We start from the raw sequence: 24880 nt of genomic DNA on the forward strand, positions 1-24880 counted from the left end.
CGAACAGCAATCAAGGAGAAGTGACATAATTTGTCCGTAAGATGTAGGTTATGAAGCAGATCACACTGGATCACAAAGATAACCCTGTGCAGTTTGTTAATAAAGATAACACGTACATGTAATCTGACATTACTTTGTGCTAGTAGATGGAGGAATTAGTACATCCAAGTTCTTATTTCTCATACTATCTTCACATTTCATCACTGCAAAACTCCTGGGTACTTTTGTCTAATGACACAATCTGTTTACTTTAAGCATACAGTCTTCAGTCTCCAAAGGCCCATGAAAAACATTGAATAGTTGTTGTACAACACAGTTCTATCAAGTGTCCTTCAATAAAAAAATGTTTAAGTGAATATTTTTTTCATCCGTAATAATGAACGAGAGGGGGAAACACAGTTAATCCACATAAACAAAACAAAACAACCGCGTGTTGGTGGGGAGGGGAGGCGCATGTGATTGTCCCAAACTATGGCTATATTTATCATAATTAAAATGTAAACAGACACACTCCTGTGAATCGGCCTATGTCTAAAGCAGATGACAACAGTGCTCAAAACAGGTAAAAATAATCTAATCCGAGATTAGGACCATATGTATACCAGGTACTCAACCCTGCCCCATGGGAACACCCATCCATACAGATTTACAAGTCAAACCGCAGACTCGGGAGCTTTGGATAGATGCCAGTTCGCATCGAGATGATTATTTCAATCAAGAGGAAGACTGGACTGATACACACACCTGCACGTCACAGGACCAAGGTTGAGAAAACGTGACAATTATTTTTTCTTTCTTTCCAGAAAAAAGAGTGTACAGAATGTTGTAAGGCAGTAGTCTCAAAACTCGTTGCCGTGGAGGGCCGTGTGTATGCAGGTTTTCATTCCAACCAATTAATGCTGCCTTAATCGAGTCCAATTACTCATTCAGCCATATGCGTGTAACTGCATTGAAGCACAGAATATAAGCAAGTTTTTATTTGGACAATGCGGGTCCACCATAGACGTCGGATCACCACTATGTGCAAACCTGCATCCCTAATTCAGCAAATAATTGAACTAATTATATAATCAAGATCTGAGGCTGGAATAAAAACGCAGCATGCACACGGCCCTCCATGGCACTGAGTTTGAGAACCACTGTTGTAAGGAGTTCTTCCAACCTGACTCATCGGCATTTTAAATGAAGTACGAATGCCGGAGGCTGGGGGGGGGGAACAAACCGCTTGAGTCTGTTGGAAAAAACGAAAACTAATTGCGGGTTCAGTATTGAAATTTTACCAAAAAGAGAAAAACGTAGGCCACCACGTGGGTTCTCCGTGCTAGGGCTACAGTTAGCCGCTAAAGACTGCCGTCGTGGTGGGGAAACTGCGGATACTCAGGGACTGAAGCAGCACAGCGGTTTTGACTTCTTGAACTGCTAAATGTGCAAAGCGTGAGTGTTTCCCCCCCCCCCCTCAATAAAGGAATATTTGTGGAGATTCATTTCCCTTAGGAATGCTCAGATTCCAGTCTTGTGCTGTCTCCGAGCCACAAGCGCTTTCAGAAAGCAGTCTGAGTTAGGCATTAAACCACAATTTCCGGGTTCGAGTCAGGCATTAAACCACACTATCCGCGTTCGAGTCAGGCATTAAACCACACTATCCGCGTTCGAGTCACGCATTAAACCGCTCTTTCCGCTTCACCACAGAAGCACAGACACAGTGAACAGTTCTACGGTTCAGACTCCCTCGTTCCAACGTCTGTCCACTGTAAATAAGTCCAGTTTGGGGACAGTGGTCCACGACGGCGTCCTCCAGTGCATCGCCAAGCGGCAGAGGGCTCCAAGGGAGAGGCGGGGCCAGGATCACACGCTTGGATTGGCCACAGGCGAGACGGCACTCAAACCTGCTCCCGGTACAGCTGACGATAGCTAGCATCGCGCCGCGCTTCGGCCATTAGCAAAGGCACAGGAGTCACCCGCTGCCAGGTCGGTGTTCTTTAAGGCTACAAACAGCAAAGGATGATGGGAAAGCTTTGGGCTGGAAAAAACAGACACCTGGGGTGGGGGGTTATGGCTTCACAGACTTCAAGCTTTTGCCCCCCTTCATGCAGTTCACCATGTCCTTTTTTTAGGGGGGGGGCGAGGGAATTTGGAGTGCCCCTACACATTGGAATAAGGAGAACTATCAGGGCTTCAGTACAGAGGCCAATACTGGATAGGCTGTAGGTGGTGGGGGGAGTTCTTGGGTGCAAGGGGTGGGAGGTAGGAGGCAAAGGGGGAGGGGGAGGGGGGGGGGTTAAGGAGATTTTGGGGGTTAGTTGGCCTGCTGTGCTGTCATATGGGACATCCCCCTGCTGGGCCTGAATGGACCCCCTCGACCTGTAACCCAAAGAGAGAGAGAGCGAGAGTTAGTTCACAGTCAGTTAACGTCTCTGGGAACACACTGCAGAAGCAACAGCATGATGACATCACTGACGCTTAGTCCTGGTCAGGCCCCATCATTTCACCCTAGACTAATTATACTGTAACCACGTACAGAATAGTTCAGCTTAATATTCATTTCTGAGGGAAAAAAAACTGCCAGAAACACCTCTGTAGACGGGCCTCCCGACAAGCAACATGACAGTTTTGACAGATCCAACCGAGGCTGTGCTACAGAAATCCCCCTGGACGAGGGATTCCAGGACGGCAGGGCGTCTGTCTCTCACTCATCAGCGCCCCCCTCTGGTTCAGTGGAGATCTGCAGTGTGTACACAGTCCTCTGGTTCAAACTGTTGCTTTTTCCAAAGTTTAAGCTTCAACTGGTTGTTTATTCAGAGCCAAGAGCCAAGATGGTTTCAAGAAAAACATGTCCAAGTGCAGCTCTGGAGTTCTACAGGCTTTGTAAAGCAAACCCAGGTCTTGGATTTTGGGCAAATGGCCGTTGTTAAGCTGGGACCGAACATTAGGAATGAGTTTGGGGGGGGGGGGGGGGGGGGGTCATTTACAGGTCAAGTGCAGCTTCATTTATGAAAAAGATAATATATACAATATATATAATATATACAGAGATTTAAAATGTTTGCAAGAGAAAATGCTTATAAAAAGCTTCTTTACTGACTGTTGCCACACAACTGAATGGAAGCTTAATATTTTCAACCAAAAAAAAAAAAAAAAAAAAAAAAGGGAGTACCCTGGTTTGGCCATAATAGTAATGGGTTTGATGGACTAAAAATTATTTTCGTTTTGTGTGTGAAGATGGCTACAGGATAGGCTACTACTGTAGGAATATCCACACAAGAGTCAACAACAAAACCCACAAGAAATTGGAACACCTGCCAGAGCAATCATTAACCAAAGTGAATATGAAAAATGAATAAAATAAACAATTTGCCCACACCCACTCTTTACAAAACAGCCAATACCCTGGAGACACAACCCACACCTGAAACCCGGCCTTTCCATCTCTTCATTTTTCCCCCCACCATGACAGAAGGGAAAATGACACGGATGAGCTCATGGTTAAAAAGAAAGTACATCAGTATTAAATCTGAAACGGTATTACGCTGTATAAAAAAAAAAAAACATACAGCATCGAGTCTACATACACTGGACTTTAAAAAAGTTTATTTATTTATTCTCAAGTGAATTAATTTCCTGAAATGAACCCAAACTGCGAGCAGAGGCCAAAGGGCTGGAGGGTTCAGAGACGTTCTGGGGAAACGGGGCAGAAGGGGAATAAGGGCGTAAATAACGGCGTTTCACCCGGTGGGGGGGGGGGGGGGGGGGTCGGGCTGGCTGGAGATCGGTTGCGCAAGCGATCCAAGCACAAAGAGCTGAAATATTACAGTTTTAGATGTGAAGTGAGAATAAGCAAAGTTTATGAAGGACCCATCCTTTCCCCTTCTGAAGCGTGCGGACAACCAATCCAGACTTGGGTTAAATGCACACACGACTCGTTTCCACTCTCTCCAGATGCTGGTTAAACAGGGGTTAAATAAAACCCCTGCCACTCCTCGGCAGAAGTGCTGAAACAGTCACAGGTTTTGTTCTTAATAATCGAGACGGCAGTTTCTTTTTAAAACAGTCAGTGATCTGCAGGAGTTCTGCTGGAGCCTAAAGAGCTGAGGCAGTTTCTGAAGCATTTGACCGGTGTCTGGAGCAAACGAACACAACCCAAATGAGAGTTCCCTTGGGCGGTGGTGGGGGGTTTTGTGGGGAGGGAGGGGGGGGGGGTGTACCCCCTCTTTAGGAGCATCTTGGTAGGGTGCAGGCCAGAGCAACTGAAGAGGACAGGGAGAAAAGCAGACCGCTCACCCCCCGCCCATGAAGAAGCAGGCCCCGGGCTGCACTGCAAGCGTTAGCGCACGCGGGGAAACACAGAGGGACAGAGCACAGGGACAAAAAGAAACTAGCAGCAGACAGCGGTTAATGCAACATCTTTATTGAAACTTTCTCTCAAGAAGCAACATCAATTTACAAACTGAGGAACTGGGAGTTTTTATTAAAGTTACAAAACAAAAAAAAAAAAGGAAAAATGCGTTTAGAATCAAAATGGGAAGTGGTGGTTTAAAATAAAAAATGGAAAGGGGTGGGGCAATAAAAAAAAACTTAAAAAAAACAAAATATATATATGTATATGTACACACATATATATTTTCTCCCAGTAATTGGACCAGCAGTGGCAGGTTTTTTTTGCGTTTTATTTTATACAAAAAAATAAATTAATGAAAATCTTTTCAAGTTTACAGGAATATTTATTCGTTTCAAACACAGTCTTGCTTAAAATCTTGGAACGCTGATGCCCTTCAGCTTGGCTTTCTCAGACTCATTAAAACATTTAAGATTCTGTTAAATATATCCTCGTCAAAGCAGGACACAGTTTGATCAGAGAGAGGCAGGGAAGATACCACTGATGGGGGGGGGGGGGGCGCAGAAAAAAAAGAGGGGGGGCAGGGGCAGGGGCGGGGCAAAAGCGGTGTGAATTTGTGAATGTTCAATGTGGCGGAAGCCTGCGCGTCGTTTAGGATCGGATCACTGGAGCATTACCTCGAGAGCAACCTCGAGGGCCCTGACCCGGCCCAGATCCACGCTTATAGTTGGGCTGGTACCCGTCCTGCGGAGACAGAACGGACATTAGCCTCAGCGCTGCTGACAGAACGCACACATACACACACACACACACACGTTATAGACATGCTACAGAAACATTAGCACCACTGACAGCACACACACACACACACGCACACACGCTACAGAAACATTAGCACCACTGACAGAACACGCGCACACACACACACACACACACACACACACACGTTATAGACATGCTACAGAAAAATTAGCACCACTGACAGAACACACACACACACACACACACACACACACACACACACACACACACACACACACACACACACACACACACACACACACACACACACACACACACACACACACACACACACACACACACACACACACACGCTACAGAAACATTAGCATTAGCACCACTGACAGAACACACACACAGGCTTGTACAGTGTCAGGAGGGGGCTGGAGTGGGTGTAAACCCTCAGCTTACAGGCTCATAAGCTTGAATGGTTTAACCCTCAGGTCATTGGTTGAGTGAGAAGTGGGTGTAACCCGTAGCTCATTGGTTAAACAGTGAGGGAGAGGGGAACCCTCAGCTCATTGGTTGAGTGAGAAGTAGGTGTAACCCTGAGCTCATTGGTTAATGCTTGAGAGGTGGGTGTAACCCTCAGCTCATTGGTTGAGTGAGGCGTGGGTGTAACCCTCAGTTCATTGGTTGATGAGCCAGGCTGAGCTTACCCTGAGCTCATTGGTTAATGTGCCAGGCTGAGCTTACCCTCTGGTAGCCGTTGTTGGGGTAGTCCCTGGGGGAGCTGAACTGGGGCTGGCCGTACGTGCTGCTGGGCGTGTTGGAGAAGGGAGGCCGGTAGCAGTCATATCCGCCTGGAAAACAGACCCCCCCTCCACGGTTAGAGCCCCCACCTCCTGCACCGTGTACATGTCTCATATCGCTCGGCTCACAACTCACTCCAGGAGAAGCCTTCACACGAAGCCTCTTAGCAACCAAACCACAGAAATTTCTGTTTTACTCCTCTGCTATCTAAGGGACTAAACATTCAGCCCAGGTCTCCCACAGATCCTGTTCTTCTGTGGAGACTGCTGATCTTTAACACATTCATAAAAATAATAAAAACCCACAGATCCAGCAGATCTCAGACTCCCTGGGTAAATGGAGAACTCGCGTTTCTGCAGGTTTAAACTCCAGGCCAAACTCCAGGACGCTAACCCTTAAAACATCAGCGTGGGTTCTCTGGTACCCCCTGGGAGGAGGCGGGGGTTAGGGTGGGGGGGTTAGGGTGGGGGGGTAGGCGCACCTCTGAACCCGTTGGCGGGGCCCCGGTAGCCGTTGAGGACGCCGCGGGAGTTTCGGGGGCTCCCCCGGGTCATGGCCCTGTTGCTGTAGAAGGACTGTCCCGGCCGGCCGAACGCCGCCCCCTGCTGCTGAGCCTGCTGGGACAGGGCCTGGGGCCCCCCCGCGCTGGGGAGGGACTGGTCTGGGCTGTGGAAGGCACCAACAACTGGGGGGGGGGGGGGGGGGGGGGGCAAGAGGGAAGAGAGAGGCAGAGATTAGATACCCCCCATCCCAAACATACGCAGTAGTCAGAGAGGACGTCCATTTTAGGGTCTCTAATGCTTTTTCAGTGTCACTCAGACACATCATTAGGTCACAGAGGAATGAGAGTTTCTCCACGCTGCCCGCCAGGTCATGTCTAGTCTTAATTTGACGGCAGCTGAACACAAACACATCCTGTAAGAACACGGCACAGCTTAAACTGCAGGCTTCCTCTGTGTTCTGAGTGATTCCCATTAGAAACAAACAGACTGGCTTCTGCTTTGGGCTTAGAAAGGCCAACTGATCCCAGATCAGCGTGCGTACTGGGATGTTTTACATCACACAGGCCCAGCGGTCCCACCAATCACAACCCGAGGAAGCAGAAACAGGGCAACAGCCACAGCTGTCAGTCAGCCTGACCCCGGCCCCGCCCCCGCCCCCGCCCCCCTGCTCACCAGACTGCAGCTGGTCGGGCTGAATTTCGGGGGGGTCCACGGCGTGCTGTGTCTGAGCGCTGAAGCCCTGAGCGTACCCGCCCTGGTACTGCCCCGGCTGCTTCAGGGGGTCCGTCTCATCGGCGGGGGGGACCGGGGCGTTCAGGTTAAAAACCTGGGGGGGGGAGGGACAGGGTCACACTCAGACACAGCGATCATCTCAGATATATATTACAAAGAAACACAGGACTGAAAATCTACTCTTCACTACTGAACTGTGTAACCAGCAGACACCCCACAGAAACACCCACATGAATCAATCGCCCAAAACGTATTAACCCTGAACACTAAACCTGTCAAACCCTCCCCCTCCAGTTAAAAGAGTAGATGAGCTGTTCCCCAGTCACTTCCTGCGCAGACAGGAAGAGGAAGTGGACGAGGCGGGCACTGCTGCGGTACCGTCTGCATGGACTGGAAGGGCGCGGCGTTGACGTTGATGCCGCCGCTGTGGAGGGGTTTGGAGACAGGCTGGTACGCTTGGGTCTGCGCTGCGGAGGGCAGGGGCGAGGGGGCGGGGGGCTGCTCTGCCGACAGCGCCATGGAGGCCTGGGGGGGGGCGGGGCGCGGGTTACCCACACTGACACCGTTACACACCAGAAACTCACATACTCACACACTCACACACTCTCTTACATAGACACTCACACACACACACACACTCTTACACAGACACACACACATTGGCACACACTCACACACTCTCTTACACAGACACACACACAGCCCCAACTGTTACATCCTGGGTACGGAAGACGGACGGACAGACAGACAGACAGACAGACAGCACGCTGACCTGAATGGGGTCGATGGGGTCCGTCTGCGGCCGAGGGTCTGTGGCGAGGGGGGGCTGATAAAGGGGGGCTACTGTAGAGAACGCTTCGGGTGTGGAGGAGACCATGGGGACCTGGAGAGAGAGAGAGAGTGAGGGAGTGGGTTTGGAGAATGTTCCGGATTTCAGCAGCACATCCACACGAGCGCTATGAAAGGCCACCGCACCTGCGTCGTCTCGGTCAGGACCGGCACGGCACCGGGCTGCGTCAGCCGGGACTCCGGGTGAACTGGACCAGAACCAGAACCAGAACCAGAACATTTCAGCGTCAGAGCAAGCGGAGACCCGACGCCTTTCACAACACGCAGAACGGGCCGCGGCCCAAACGACACGCCCGGAGCAGGACTCACCTGGAGGGCACACCCTCTGCGGGAGCTCCATGCTCTGCCCCGCCTTCATTGGCTGCGCCGACACGATGGCCGGGTCCAGCACCTGTCCGTCAAACTCCAGCATGGAATCCTGGGAATCAGAGGCAGGAAAGATTACACACACGCACACAAGATACTCAACTCCAGCCTTCCTGTCTTTCCATCCTGTCTGGGTCCTTCAATCCTCTCTTCCACCCGGGGGGGTACCGGTCAGGAGCAGGAGGCTCGGCTGCTGTATTACAGTGCAGAACATTCACTGCCCCGGTGCTGTACTTGGTACCACCGCTTAAAACTTTCAGAAGAAGAGAGCGCAATGTTTCGGCTTCAAGGACAGAGGCAGGACCTTTCAACGGTAAGAATATGGAGCAGAGCATCTTGTGAACCAACAATCTTTGCCCGGTCAACAGCTGAATGCCTTCCACCAAGGTTCCTAACAGTTTAATACAGACTGATGTATTCACACATTAGTATGACACAGGAAATAACTAGTGTTTGTAAATAAATAAATGTAAGCTCACTACTTCCTGTGTGGGTCCAATGCTTGGATACCAGGCCTCCATGAAATATACATCAGAACTTTATTTCTAAATTATATGTATAATTGTATAATAAATCATTAATATGGTCTGGAGCCCACAGGAAGGTAACGTGTTAAAATGTGTTGTGACGACTCTGCAGCAGTCCTGTGAGCAAACTGAGCTGCTTAGCTGTGCTTTGGCACCAATAAGAGTCAGATCCACAGTGCACAGTATGTGCAGTGCACGCGTGTATGTGTGTGTGTGTGTGTATGTGTGCGGTGCGTACTGTGAGTGCATGGGGTGTGTGTGCGCGCGCGCGTGGTGTGAGTGGTACACACCTGCATGAAGTTGTAAGGACCCTGCATCTGAGCCATCAGGTCCTGCACCGCCTGCTTTCTGACCACGGGATCGGCAGGGGCCACAGGGCTCGCCGAATGCAGTGGGTGGGGCTCCGGGGCCACGGGGGGCGGGGCCGACTGCGTGGGTGGAGCCTGCTGCTGCTGGATGGCACTGACCATCTGAAAGGGGTGGGCGGAGCCAATTTACACTACCACAATGACAACAGGCCCCGCGCTATTGGACCATGAGATCCAATCACAATTAAAGCTGCTTTACTAGTGTAAAATGCATTTACTGGGAGTGTGGGTAGCCAGGAGAAAGGTTTGTTATTTGGAATGAACCTTTTTCAAATATCATTTTAGCCTGGGATCTTGATTTCATAAGGTTAAAATTCCCACTTCTGTTTCTTAATGTTGGTGTAGATTTTAGCAAGGATTACACACTTCCCTTATGAAAGTGAAGATAAAAAAATGTTCATTATTTGCAGAGGCTACTGGGGCTCATCCTGTTTAGGCACGACTCGTGGAAATACGGGCCCCAATCTGTTATCAAATCAAATGTCTTGCAAGGCGACGCTCGATTGGCTCTAGCACCTCTGAGAGACAGGAGGAGTCCAGTCAGCTGGGATTACAGCGATAGGGGAGAGTTGTGATAATGAGCGCTGAAACACCCATTTGAGCAGCCAGAAATCAGGGAGGAGAAACACCTGCGTGAATAGCACAGTCTGCCAGGCACATTAATCAATCCAGAGACGAGCAGTACCTCCGCTTCTGAGCTCCACTCGTCCCTCTGTTCCGTCTCGCTGCCGTAGGAAGCTTCTGGAATGAACTGTCTGTTTACAAACTGCCAAAGGAAGGAACACGTTGGTCACCATGGCGACAGCCGGCGATCAGTTACGAGAAACAGCAGGCCTGAGCGCCGCTGCCGTGGTTACCCCCAGGGGTCCGGGGCCGAGCGTGCAGAACACTACAGCACCTGCCTGACCAATCACAGCCCATGCACGGGACGCTACAGCACCTGCCTGACCAATCACAGCCCATGCACGGGACGCTACAGCACCTGCCTGACCAATCAGAGCCCGCGAGCAGAATGCTACACCGCCTGCCTGACCAATCAGAGCCCGTGCTCAGGACGCTACAGTGCCTGCCTGACCAATCAGAGCCCGTGCTCAGGACACTACAGCACCTGCCTGTCCAATCAGAGCCTGTGCACAGGATGCTACAGCACCTGCCTGTCCAATCAGAGCCTGTGTGCAGGACGCTACAGCACCTGCCTGACCAATCAGAACCCGTGCACAGGACGCTACAGCACCTGCCTAACCAATCAGAGCCTGTGTGCAGGACGCTGCAGCGCCTGCCTGTCCAATCAGAGCCTGTGTGCAGGACGATACAGCACCTGCCTAACCAATCAGAGCCTGTGTGCAGGACGCTGCAGCGCCTGCCTGTCCAATCAGAGCCTGTGTGCAGGACGATACAGCACCTGCCTAACCAATCAGAGCCTGTGTGCAGGACGCTGCAGTGCCTGCCTGACCAATCAGAGCCCGTAAACAGCCCTGCTGAGCGCACGCTGGCATGTGCCAGAGATCAAATTGCACATCGTTAAAACTAAACCTCACCGGTCCTGCCTCGCGTGCCAGTGTCCATGTGGCATGAGCTTAAATCAACGCCAGCACACCGGGCGTATCGCCTTCAACAGCGTCCCCACAGACACCCTGCGTTTTACTAGCGACCTAGCCTCAAACACCCTCCTCCTTATATTTATGCGTGGTTACGTGAGAGTTAGCCATGCTTGTCTGGTCCAACTTTATGGAGCTACTGATGAGGCTAACCCATCCAGACAGGTGCTGTGCAAATCGACCTCAACAGTCGGTCACTCCAGACAAATAATGGCCTGTCCATTTGGTCACCGGGGCTCTATTTGGTCAGGGAAATTCCAATTTGATAACCAATCAGATTTGAGGGATGTCGATTCCCCGCCTTTCTCACAGAGAGGGCAGGCAGGGGGGTAGGGGTAGGCAGAGAGGGCAGGAATGGAGGGGGGGGGGGTGTAGGCAGAGTGGGGACAGACATAGTGGGGGGGGATACAGAGAGCTAGCGAACGGGACAGGAGCGCGACTCACCTCGGTGGACTCCACCTCGATCTGCTCTGTGTACTCTTCAGCAGCCTCAGCTTCTGCAGGGAGAGCACGTTTCAGTTACACCTGCCAGGCACAGCCAGCTGCACACACCCCAACTACAATAAAACACCTAAACTAGACTAATTAACTTCAGCCGCTGATTTAACACGTGCAATTCATGGCTCAGAGACTGAAGCATGCTACTGCTTTCTTTGCCCTCCACTGTGCACTATCATTTCTGTTACACTGCCATCTCACTCCCCATTTGATGCCTGATACTTGATTGTCAATCGTCTTGTCAGGTACATGGTAAATGGTAAATGGACTGCATTTATATAGCGCTTTTATCCAAAGCGCTTTACAAATGATGCCTCTCATTCACCCATTCACACACACCAACAGTGAAAGGTTGCCCTGCAAGGTACCAATCAAGTAATTGGGAGCAATTAGGGGTTAGGGGTCTTGCTCAGGGACACTTCGACATGCTCAGGGCGGGGGATCGAACTGGCAACCCTCCGACTGCCAGTCAACCGTCTTTGTCAGGTACCTGCGTTTTACTGCAGCCCCCCCCTTGTAAAAGGTTTCAATCTCGGAGGGGAATTCCTGGTTAAATAAAAATAAGAAACTCCCCCTGAATGGTGGGTGTCTACGTAACAAGACTTCCATTCCACTTGGCTTTGGCACTACGCTGACACATTAAATCAGTGTGTTCCAGCGCATGTGACAGCAGCTCCAAAAGCAGCTGGCAGCAGGACAAAGTTAAATATAAAAATATATCGCAAACAGGTAGCCTCTTTCCAACTAGGCAATGCACCTCACAGGACATCTGGAAATGCACTGAACACATTTACCGATTATGTAAATATTACCATTGTGAAACCCTCTTGCAAATGACATCTTGACCTGCATAGAAACGGTCCTTACAGTGTTCACCCTTGCATGGCCAGGGAATCTGATGAACACACTGACATCGACCTTTTGAAGGCTAAGTACACTTTCCTTATTACTCAGAAGGCTACACGGGGGGCTTCACTTCTATTTTCATTTATTTGACAGCCCATTTCTCATTTCATTTCTCAATTTTTGTCCCTGCCTTGTGTTAATTTCCTCATTTTACAACCGTATTTATTGTGCAATCTTGTGGCCTGTCCGTTTTACTTTGCTTTTATTCCCGTCCCCAAATGCGAAGCACCGTGCGTGCATTTAACGTATGAAACAAACAAACAAAGTTCATTATCAGGCCTATATTTTCAGCGTCACAAACAGCACGTAAACATGTGCAGGTGTGAGGAAGTGGAGCTCAGGGCAGTGTTTGTATCCTTGTTGGGGCTTGCGATTCACTCCGAGTTGGCAGTTTTCACTGCTATTAACTGCTGGAGGTAAATGATTTCTTCACTACTAAATCAGCAGCACACTAAGACCATGGTAAGAGCCTCAAAGGGTCCTGTCGGTCCCTAGAAACACGTTCCCTTCCAAATGCTCTTCTTGCAATCGTGGCTCGATCGACAAGAACCTCACGTTCATCTCTGCTGTGGGTGTGTGTGATTTCACCAGCTAATTTAAGCATACATCCTTTTTTTCCTTTATGAATTTTCCATTTTCTTACTGCTCAGCCACCTTTTAAAGTTTCCCTCCACAATGGCTCAGCTGGAGGTTTTAGGTCTTGTTCATCCACTCTGAACAATGTCTACACCAAAGAGCCCTGTGACCAGTGTGTAAACTGCAGTCGTGAAAAATAAAGACCAATATCCAGACAGAGAGAGACAGAGAGAGAGAGAGAGAGAGAGAGAGAGAGAGAGAGAGAGAGAGAGAGAGAGAGAGAGAGAGAGAGAGAGAGAGAGAGAGATTAAAGCCCTCTTACCTGGCTGTGCAGGCCGCTCCTCTGCCTCAGGCGACTCTGTTGCTGCTGGCTGTTCTTCCTCCTCCTCTTCCTCACACAGTCCGTTCTGGTGCGCTCCGTCAGAGTGAGCTCTGTCGAAGTAGCCGCTGGACAGCAGCTTATCCAGGGTCTCTTTAAGGGCTTTATCTGGGGAGGGGCAGAGTACGGGCTGCTTTACCTACACCGCACTGTACCTGTACCGCACCCCACTGCACCTGTACCACACCCCACTGCACCTGTACCGCACTGCACCTGTACCGCACCCCACTGCACCTTTACCACACCCCACTGCACCTGTACCTGCACCTGTACCGCACCTGTACCACACCCCACTGCACCTGTTCCAGCACCTGTACCGCACCCCACCCATACCTGCACCCCATCCACATCGCACCCCACTTCACCTGTACCGGCACCTGTACCACACCCCACCCGTACCTGCACCCCATCCACATCGTACCCCACTTCACCTGCACCTGGACTGCCCCATGCCCGCCCAGTCACCTCAATGGAAACCCAGTTCTGTAAAATGCACTACTAAGAATGCGCTCTTATCACTACAAAACAAAAAACGTCCCAGGGTAATTCTCTAGGACAGCGTTTGTGGTTTTTTTCCCCCCCCTTTCTAATTCTGTTCTCACACGTTCTTGGCAGCGCTGCAGATCCAGTTTCTCTTCCGCTTCTCTGCCGGAATTCACCGCCTGGCCACGAAAATCCTGCTAATGTGAATTCAGCAGACTCCTCTAAAAATGAGCACCCCCCCCCCTCCCTCGCCCTCTCCCCCACATCGCTGCTGTCCAGTCCAGGCTTTTCACAGTCCATGCATCACAGCTGGACCCCCCCGGGCTGCCTAGGCACAGCACCAGCCTCGCCCCACCCCTCTCTGACACTCAGACTCTCTGCCAACCCCCATTTACTGGGCGAATTTATATTTATACTGCAGCTCCCTACATGATCACCCGCTAAGTGCCCCTCCCTCAGGACGGGCTGCCCTGCGGTGGGGGTGCCCCATTCTGGAGAGCGCTGGAGGGCGCCTTGCCAGGACATCCCGGGGGGGGGGGAGGGGGCACAGGACAGGATCGCTTATAGAACACCAGCCTGTCCAGTCAAGAGCCATAAAATGAAAAGACCCCCTTTAAACATTAGGCCTGTGCATAAAGACAATGAGACCAAGAGAGGGGGGGAAAAAAAAACCCAAAAACACAAAAATGAATGAATCAATCAAAACTGAAAAAATCTCATTGCTCTCCTCCTCCAGCAGTCCTGACGGAACTCAAAAGGCTGGCATCACATGCAATGCTGCCACTCCTAGCCAATCACAGCATCGTTGAGGCACTGCAACTACCAGCCAATCACAGAGTCAGAGAGACACTGCCACTCCCAGCCAATCAGAGTCCAGAAGACGCTGCCACTCCCAACCAATCACAGGGGCCGTATACTGAAGGCTAGTTGAGCTCTTTGGGGGCAAACTTACAAGTGGTTCCAGCCACGGCCTTGTCCTTCCCCTCCAGCAGCTCCAAGTAGTGCTGAGAGGCCTCTTCATACTGGTCAGCCAGCCTGTGGGAGAAACAGATCCGTCAGACACTCTGGACCTCACCGGCATCAGCCATGTTACACACACAGACATCAGAGCTCATTTCACCTCACGGTCTACATTTCAATTCTGCTGAACTGCCAGCTCTCACAGACGCACGCACATCGCCAACATCTTTCTCCTCGCCCATTCATACTGAGTCGCAGTACCCGTTTGGGGTCGCACACGATTCTGGTAGCATAAGGGCACAGAGGAAGTTCTGCTGACCACCTCTGGAGTAAAAATAGCAAAACTGGGCACGAGAGCAGAGCAGTGGCTCATGGGAGTCCCGGGCAACTCCCTGAGACGGCTGCCCTGCAGCCAGGGATGGTGGATTACACAACGTGAGGGTCTGAGGTCCAGTTTTCTACTCCTGCAGAACACACGCAAGACTGGGTCTGAGTAGGCGCTGTAAATGGTAAATGGACTGCATTTATATAGAGCTTTTATCCAAAGCGCTTTACAATTGATGCCTCTCAATCACCAGAGCAGTTAGGGGTTAGGTGTCTTGCTCAAGGACACTTCGACATGCCCAGGGCTGGGTTTGAACCGGCAACCCTCCGACTGCCAGACAACCGCTCTTACCTCCTGAGCTATGTCGCCCCTTTGCTGTACTGCATGTGAAGCGGACGCGAAGGTTGGAGACCACATCCACCTTGGACTGGTAAATGGACTGCATTTATATAGAGCTTTTATCCAAAGCGCTTTACAATTGATGCCTCTCAATCACCAGAGCAGTTAGGGGTTAGGTGTCTTGCTCAGGGACACTTCGACACGCCCAGGGCGGGGGATCGAACCGGCAACCCTCCGACTGCCAGACAATCGGTCCTACCTCCTGAGCTATGTCGCCCATTTTTGTTGCTGTACTTCCCCAAGAACTTAAGTGTGTAGTTAGCAACCACCGCCCACATATACCGCACAGATGATGATTGGTAAACCGGTGATATAAGGGGGTATAACACTCAGTCAAACAGGGTGAGTCAACCTCCTGTCTTGAATTTGACACAATACAGAGCGGTTTGATTAGAAGCTAGCCAAAGAAGTTTGACGATACCGGCATACTTTAATCAATAAACAAATATTTAAAAATACTTTATACCCGAATCTTATTACATGGCCAGCATGCTGCACAAGTATAAACGCTCTGCCCGTTCGTGAGCGCCACACACAACGCAAACCACGCAGAAGTAAAAAAAAAAAAAACAGCCTTAAGACATTAGGCTTTTGCTTCTTCACAGGTCTCAGCAGTCCAGGTCTGATGAACTACATTAACGTCTCTTCGATGAATCAATAACATTGAGCACAAAGTTCACTTGTGGTGGCCAAGCTTATCAGCGGATTCCTCAGAACTGTATCAAGTGCCGCCCTGTCAGTCAAACAAGAGTACAGGACGCCGTACAAATTAAAATAATGATTACGACCCAAGTCCTCATGCACCTGTGACACTGGACATTATGAAGATGTGATGCAATAACTATACTACAAGGGCCCGTCCCTACCCAAAACACCCCCCCCACCCTCCCCGCCGACCCACCACCACACCCACACCCAACCCCCTGACCTGATGCTCTGGTCTCTCTCGGGTCCCACCAGCTTGTAGAATTCGTCGAGGGCGGCGAGGTCGGCGTCCGTGAGCAGGTGGGAGGAGCCAACCCCCTGCTTGAGCTCCGCCCGGACGCAGTCGTCGCCGAGCTTGTCCAATAGGAACTGCAGCTCCAGCACGGTCTTCAGCCTCTTCTGCTCCGCCTCCTCCCGCTGCAGGAGCTCCCGCCGCGCAGCCTTCTTCACCGCCTTCTGGATCTGCCCGGCGACAAAATAAAATAAAATAAAATAAAATAAAATAAAATAAAATCCGTCGAAGCTTAAAAACAGTCACCGTTTAACCGGGGCGGGGCCTGTGCATTTTCAGCTTCGAATTTCCGCCAAACGGCACAGACAGCTCCATCAGCCGCACACACCAAAATGCTTCACACAGGCAACACAGTTTGACTTAGCACAGGTTAGGTCAGAGTAATGTTCACTGTGTGAACTGTGTGAAGGTTAGGTCAGAGTAATGTTCACTGTGTGTAGGTTAGGTCAGAGTAATGTTCACTGTGTGAACTGTGTGAAGGTTAGGTCAGAGTAATGTTCACTGTGTGAACTGAGTGTAGGTTAGGTCAGAGTAATGTTCACTGTGTGAAGGTTAGGTCAGAGTAATGTTCACTGTGTGAACTGAGTGTAGGGTTAGGTCAGAGTAATGTTCACTGTGTGAAGGTTAGGTCAGAGTAATGTTAAATGTGTGCATGGCTATGAATAACAGTACGAAATGAGTATTGTACCTTATTGGACCTGTGTTTTGTAGTTGTTCCAGTGACCTTTGGTATGCATTTATTGTACGCCGCTTTGGATAAAAGAGTCTACCAAATAAATGTAATGTAACAGGAACAGCTTCCAGCCGCCAATCACAGGCTTATCGAGGAACAGCCAAAATCTCACACCACACATGATTTGGCAGATTAAGTGAGATTAAATAAAGCCTAGCCCACCTCTGATGTAAACCCAGATTAACAGAAGACATTTCTCCTATTGGTTTGTGTTTTATAATAGAAAACGTGTGACCTGCAAATGCCAAAGACGAGGCAGAGTTGGGAAAACCGAACTATAAAAACGAATGAAAATCTGGAGGCTGCCCGTGTCCGTCGCTGTCCCACAGCGATGGTCCCATGTGAACTCAGGGGCGAGACAGGACCTCGTGCGAATTACAGACACGGGCACAGACCGGCGTTCGTGGGTACTCACGTCCTGGCCCAACGCGAGGAAGCTCTTCTGCAGCTCCCGAGCAAACTCCAGGTTATTGGTCACTTCCTGGAACTTGGCCAAGGCTTCCTGCAGAAGAACAGAGGAACAGAAATGCAGAGGAATGTTTTTGGGGGCATGTTTTGCTGTGACACATGAACCGGATTCAGCCCACAGGTCAAGAATACACTGTAGAACCCCCCCCTCCCCCCCCCCCCCCCCGCACACACACACACACACACTTCACACTCACCAGCTGGTCCTGATTGAGGCGTTCTCCTCTGTTTTTCTTAGCCTGGTAGTCATCCAGCTTGCCCTGTGGGGGAAAGCGTAGCGTGTAAGAGGCCAGAGTGCAGAGCTTCACTCTCCCCACTGCAAAACGCAGCTCCGCACACACTTGTTTCACACAATCGTCCCAATTTCAGATCCATCCCACATCTGAAAAGGGCTCAGTAGCCAGGCGACAGAGAGAGAGCACCCATTACATTTACATTACAGGCATTTGGCAGACGCTCGTATCCAGAGCGACGTACAACAAAGCGTATAACCAAAACCCAGAGCAGAACTTATCAGGTCCTGGAGGTTCGCAGCGGCAGGCAAATACCAGCTTCCCCTTATTAAAAACCGAAACACAAATCTCCCGTGGGGGAGAACAGAGAGGCGAGGAGATTTGTGTGAAGGGGTGGTATTAATTTCCCTGTTGAAACAGGGCGCTTAACTGAAAATGTAAACTTTCTGGCCTGGGGAAGCCCTCAGGGGCCCCCCAGCTTATGGATCATCTGGGGGGGGGGGGGGGGGGGGGGGGGCAGATCCAGGAAGGAGGAGGAGGACAAATCCAATGCGTGATGTGCAGGAAAATGGCATTTACTGTACAACCAGAGCACAAAGCAGGCTTTATTAACATGCCCAAATCTGGACAGCACAGAAAAGCTGAAAAACAAGCCAAACTTCCTGGACACAAAATAAATCGACCCGGATTCTGGGGAACTTTCCGCTGAGACATTTTCCAGAGCGGGGGCAATTATCAGCGAGACACCAAAAACGCTCCCTCATTGCCTCTGCCACGGCAACCTCGGCCAAAGATTAAAACGGACACAAACTGAACCCCGTTTAACTGAACACATCAATTCATTAACAGCTGAAACACAACGGATTTACTGTACGGTCACGCCTTGGTTCAAACTAGCGCTTGTTACAGGGCGTGAAAACACTCGAATATCGATCAATCGGGCCAAGCTGCATTACCGAGACACTCCTGCATCGAGACCTAATTTTAAAACACTGGAACCCACTCAGACGGTGTACATCCTGGGACACATTACACGGCTGACACTATTGCTTTTGTAGCAAACGGCAAACTACAGGGAGTTAAGCTTATTTGTTCCAATTACACCCCCCCCCCCCCGCCCCTCTGGGATGAAGAGGGAAGACAGAGTTTATGGAACCGCAGACAGGAAGAGGACACACAGCACTGGGATGCCAGACTCAGAAGGAGGCAGAATGCAGACATATTTCCCCAGTGGAAGTTACGAGCAGGCCAAAATCCAATATTCTGCAATAGTGCTGCAGAGAACATGTGTTCATCCAACCCACGAGGCTCAAACTAACCCCTGAATCACTCCGTTTAAATCCAACCTGTCCCACTGTTGTTGCAATGCGAAATTGCCCCACAGCTAAATATGAACGCACCCCCCCTCAGGAACATATGCGCGGTCAACCGGCTGCTGATATTCTCTCTTATAGGAGGAAAACCGATTCCAGACTAAACGCTGAAGAGGTAAAGCTCAGCATCTGTCGGAAATAAGGACGCAGCCCCCGCTGTTTTACACGAACCAAAACAAGCAAACTAACAAAGCGGCCGTCGCAATGTTGAAGTAAAATATTTCCCCAACACCAATATTTGCGGAAGCAACACTGACTGAAAAGAGAACGGCGACCGCGTGTCGGTGTGAAGTGTGCGTGTTTTATCTTACAGCCTATCTCGGCAGACCGAAGCACCGCTCAGCTCCCCGTCCGCCATGTTGGTTTCGGTGCACGCGTTTCAACTCGCAGCTCTATAATCCAGCCTTGAACGCACATGCAGCCCTAAGGGGTTGTTATTTCCGCACAAAGACGATGTGTCGAATGTAACGTGCTTTGCATCATCATTTATCCGGTAAACAGGCTGGCGCAGCCCTAGACCCAGATCCGGGCCTGTTTTCGGAGTATAGAAAACTGCACTTGCCCGACGTTAGCCAAACGGTAAACAAAGAAACGATCAAGGATGATTCAACAAGACCACGGCACTTTATTCTACTTCCATGAACAAATCATCAAAACAGCGGGACAAACGTCAGAAAAGGCGACCAACAGTAAAATCATACAGAACGATACGGACCAAACAGAAATTTTAAAACTGAAATACTGGCTCGCTAACATGCTACACCAACATCTCCACGCTGTATTGCAGAAAACATGTTTTAATGACAACAAAAAAGTTTAACGATAACACGTTTGCTCTATTAATAAACATACGGACAGTGTATAGCCATTACACTTTATAACCAGTGCAATGCAACTTGCTTGTTTGCCACATAACGGTGGGTCAAAAGCGCTAACATCAAAGTTAATGTTTAGCTAGGTCACGAAAATCATGTCCATATAAAAGCCTGTTCCAGTATTATTTCCCTGTTCAGGATTTCGAAGAAGAAAAAAGCTGGCTAGTGTCAACACAGGGAATGGCTTGAAGTTGGCTAGGTACACCTGAATTCACGGTCTTGCAGACATGCCCCAAACCTTGCAGGCTTCATTCACATGGTGAATGGCCAAATTCAGGGCAAATACCCCACAGAACTACAACCTTCCAGTTAGCCATCGTATCCACATGCAACAACATCATAATTTCAGTCCTAAGCAATAAATCACCCGCAGTGAAGAGTGCCGTCAACAGGACATGTTTCAGATACCTTCCGCTCCCCTGAGAAATGACAGCAGGACAAAGACATCCCAGCAATTGGACCCATTGACTGGGGTGCATCACGACCCCCAAGCCAGTACAGGAGTACAAAACGCGATTCCAGATGGGTGTCGATATAGAATTAATGACAAGGGGCGTGCTTCACCTTTTTCTTTTCCATGTTTCGGACTTTCTTGTCGATGACACCTAACACTTGCTTCATGGCCTCGGTCTGGGCTCCGGAGGACTGGCCTGCGATGGTGAACTGGACAGGAGCGGACCCCACGTCTGGGCTTGAGGACTGAACGGTCCTGTTGCCAATCATCGCTGAGGGCATCTGTGGACACGGGGGAGCGTGGAGAGAACAGGGATGAGGCGGAGAAATATCTGCATTGGTGGGGAAAATAATGGGATCAACTGCTGAGACCGAGGAAGCCGAATGCAGATTTCACCGCTTGCGTCATGTCGCATTGGCCACCTGTGTCTGTGCATCAACGTGGATCCTACTGTGTGTGTCTGTGTGTGTGTCTGCGTGAGCGTGTGTACAGTGTCGTTGTGAACATACACCCCCTTTGACAGACTTTTGCAGTCTCTGCTCAAGATACAAGAAAGTGTCCTGGTTTTCTAAGAATAGGTCCGGATCGATCTCGGGTAAGATTGCAGCCGTTTAAAAGGCAGTCAGGGCTGGAATCAAGATAAACATCAGCCATTTAAAAAACGACCCTTCCTGTTGATCATAATAGCGGTTTGAGCGGAAAAAGAGAGAAAAAAAATCACTGTCCAATTTCTAACTTAGTTAAAGCAGACATCAGAACTGTGTTTGTGTGACCAACATACCTCAACTAGCACAACAAGTTAAACGGTTCTTTTGGGGTGTTCGCTAGGCTAACGTTGCCAGGGTAACATTAGATAACTCTGAAATATTTGTCCTTGAAGACCCCAAATAGCGAGCTATTCACACGGATAATGTTAATTTATTCCCCGGCCTGGCCTGTGTCAGCAAGCCAACTCGTTAGCTGGTTAATGAATCTAATGGCATCTAAAGCAGCGAACTACAATTAACCAACTAAGAACAGAGGCTAATGTGATATTTAATAATTATATTATTGCAAATTATTGCTTATTTCCCGGTTCACGAGCTACCGATAGCTGAGGCTAACGCTTTATCATGGAAACCCAAACCCGCAGCTGCTAGCCATATGTAATGACGCTACCCGGCGCATTTTACTCCACACGGTAGTGTTAGTTGATAAAATGAAAAATTAAACTAGTGAAAACTACAAACTAGTATCGGACCAAAGATTTGCCAGTCCTCGATAACCATCCGAAAAGGACAACGTTTCACATCGACCGGCAGTATTTTTTTCTCTTGGGTGGGTGTCCGGCCAGCCTCGGTAGCGCTAGCATCGCATTGCTGGCGTGGGAATTCCTTCGGGTTATTAACTATCGATGCCTTTTTCTTCCGTTTTCTTACCTTTTCGGCTCTATGAGTCCACAAAGGATCAAAGTATTCGTTTAAGAAATAAAAAAAAATCCTAGGCTTGTGCTAAGTTACTTTATCTTCTTATTTCTATATTATGTGGGATCCGCCCGCCGGCCTCACCGACAATTGAGAGAGACCAACCAGAGCAGTGACATTTTATACGGCGGAAGGGCCCCTTCTGTAGCGGTCCTGGATTTGCCTGAGTTCATGTAGGGAGACAATTCAGCTGCCGGCGAGAAACCTAACTGCTAATTTAGCTAACGATTTAAAAAAGACGAGGCTAACACAAGACAACACATTCAACATGCATCTGCCGTTATTACTGTGTACGATTTACCAGTATTAGCGCAATAGCTACACGCTGACGAAGAAGTTCCAGGCGTAGCGTGCTAGACGGAGGAGATGTAGCCTGGCTACTTAACTACCTAACAAAAGAGCAAAATTAGCACACGTTTTTAGCAGTTTACACGAGAAGAATTATTGCCATCACATCTACATTTATTTTGCAAATATTTGAGCTTACAGGTTAATAACGACTTTGGCTAGCTAGTTTTAACGACTGAGTGCTTCAGACAAATAGCTAGCCTAGTATGCATAACTATAAACGAGCATAAAGTTACCACTAGGAAAGTTGGAGAATCTGCATGAATTAATTCCCAAATTTACGCTCGAATTACCTTGCTAAACCAGTGTCTAGCTACTTTTGAGGAAACGTGGAAGCAGTACTTGACGAAGCGCAAAAGCCAGAAACAAGCTGTTTGCGAGGCCAGAGATTAAACAAAAAGAGACCAGGCGCTTGACAACACTGACGTCATTTCAAGAATAATGGCTCATCTGTTATAATGGCTCAACAGTAAAAAGAAAAGTAAGGATGAACAAAGCCGTCAGTGGTTCTCTTTTTTTCAATTTGATGTTCGACAATGTTGTATTAACGGAAAAAAAATCATTTGTTTAAAAAGCCCATATTCGCAACTTATTCTGTTATTTTTTAAACTATAATTTAAAATTCGGACTTCGATCTGTAAAATGTTTCAGATTTACCGAGATAGTTGTGAAATACATGGAAACAATATAGGATTACTGTCCCCGGTATTCTTAGTTACACTGAGCACTTTCAGCCAGAAGATGGCAGTAGCGGTTTATTGATTACAAAAAATAATAAGGCGAGATATATTGGGATTGGGACGAGAGGACCACATTAGAATTTAAAGGTCTGGGTCATGAGTGATTTATTGATGACGATAGACTAAATTTTACGCAAAATGACACAAGCATATTACAACACAAATGAATTGAAACTAGTTGTAGTCAATCCTCAATGTTGCCCATTCAATGTTCATGACAAGTGCAATTTGACAAAACAAAATTTTCTTTGATTTTCCCAAAAACATTTCATATTTTGCATCCTGTTAGAGTTTAAAGACATCAGTACAGAGTGTTTCACCATCAGCACTTTATTCCCCAAATAAAAATTGACACTCAAGACAATTGACTGCACTGGCGTAGTTTGTGCCTCCTGACTGCAGTTTTTGCATCAGTGAAATACAGGAAGTAGTTAACATGTTCGCAGTGCTCCTCTCTTGAAGGGGTGTTTTCATAGAGGGACAATGCTGATTAAGGGAGGTTCCTGCAGGAAAAGCTCCTTTTTTCACGGAGTGACTCATTTCCGCAACCTGCTCTTCTTCAGAGAGACAACCAGGCCATCCTACGTCTTTATATTAGAGAAACACAACACTGCCTGCCTCGGTTCTTCTTAAAACTTTGCATAAATTCAGGCATTTAAGAGACACTCTTATCCAGAGTGACTCACATACGTGCTTACACACTGGTTCAGATAACACAGCGGACGGCAAGTCATTAGGTTCACAACTGATAGTAGCAGTTAATACATAACTGACTTAGTAGTTATAAATACATAAACCTACAACATAAAGTTAGGTGCCGTAATAGATGCATAATATTGGGAGTGGACCAACATCAAATGCCCCCCCCCCCCAATATTATCATGTTGTATTAGGTGGTACTATTATTGTGTCCCCCACTCCCCAAAGTTGAAATTACATCTATGGACTTGGCTGGGGCTACTACAGCTTTGGCCTGTATGTTCTCTTAATTCACAGTGTAGATACTGATCCAAAATGAGTTAGAATTGAACTGGCTGAACACCATTCTCTGAACGGTTGTTATCAACCAGAGCTGCAGGGGACCTCATTACATTACATTACACTACAGGCATTTAGCAGACGCTCTTATCCAGAGCGACGTACAACAAGTGCATCAGTTCAAAGTGCAGAGGTGCAGAAAAACACACTAGAGTGAAGTAAAGATCGTAGTGCCAGAAGTGACCACATAGATCAGGACTCCAACCCTGTAGGGTAACCTGTTCAGCAAATAAACAAAAACAATCCTGCCAAGTACAAAACTAGCACTGAAATCACATTTGCCTAATCAGAATCAAACAAAACAATCCTGCCAAATACAAAACTAACGAGATCGCATTAACCTAACTAGGTACATAGAGTAGAGCTAAACTAGAGGCTAGAGAGGGGTGGGGAGAGGTGCAGCCTGAAGAGATGAGTCTTTAGCCTGCTCTTGAAGGTAGTCAGATTCTCTGCTGTTCTGACCGCCACAGGAAGGTCATTCCACCAGCGAGGGGCCAGGACAGACAGCAGACGTGAACGGGAAGTACAGACACGAAGAGGGGGAGGTGCCAAGCGTCCAGAGGTGGCAGAACGAAGAGGTCTGGCTGGTGTGTAGGGTCTGATGATCCTCTGGATGTGTCCTGGTGCTGACCCCTTAGCCTCCTGGTATGCAAGCACCAAAGTCTTAAATTTGATGCGAGCCATAACAGGCAGCCAGTGGAGGTCAGTGAGCGGGGGGGGTGACATGGGAATGTCTGGGGAGGTTGTAGACCAGACGAGCTGCAGCATTCTGGATGAGCTGCATGGGTCTGATGGCGGATGC

At 48.9% G+C, this 24880-nt stretch overlaps 1 protein-coding gene across 3 annotated transcripts; it reads right to left on the reverse strand.

The window, feature by feature from the left end:
* Positions 1–84: 84 nt before the first annotated feature.
* Positions 85–22731, reverse strand: LOC118215217 (caprin-1-like). 3 transcript variants are annotated; one of them, XM_035395744.1, is made up of 19 exons: positions 22594–22731; positions 20600–20770; positions 17752–17814; positions 17502–17588; positions 16285–16523; positions 14625–14707; positions 13133–13297; positions 11275–11327; positions 9918–9998; positions 9155–9334; positions 8281–8389; positions 8098–8159; positions 7895–8005; positions 7501–7647; positions 7063–7216; positions 6369–6572; positions 5831–5937; positions 5011–5077; positions 85–2361 (listed from the first exon to the last, which is right to left on the reverse strand). In XM_035395744.1, the coding sequence occupies exons 2-19, from the start codon at positions 20768–20770 to the stop codon at positions 2297–2299; spliced, it is 2148 nt and encodes a 715-aa protein (XP_035251635.1). In that variant the 5' UTR covers positions 22594–22731; the 3' UTR covers positions 85–2296. The 3 variants fall into 3 exon arrangements, with proteins under 3 accessions (XP_035251635.1, XP_035251636.1, XP_035251634.1); XM_035395745.1 differs by lacking the exon at positions 22594–22731 and adding an exon at positions 21908–22056 and having other exon boundaries at positions 20600–20820; XM_035395743.1 differs by lacking the exon at positions 22594–22731 and adding an exon at positions 21908–22065 and having other exon boundaries at positions 786–2361.
* Between the last annotated feature and the right edge of the window lie 2149 nt (positions 22732–24880).

This window comes from Anguilla anguilla, chromosome 16, assembly GCF_013347855.1.
Source record: "Anguilla anguilla isolate fAngAng1 chromosome 16, fAngAng1.pri, whole genome shotgun sequence".
Taxonomy (NCBI): Eukaryota; Metazoa; Chordata; class Actinopteri; order Anguilliformes; family Anguillidae; genus Anguilla; species Anguilla anguilla.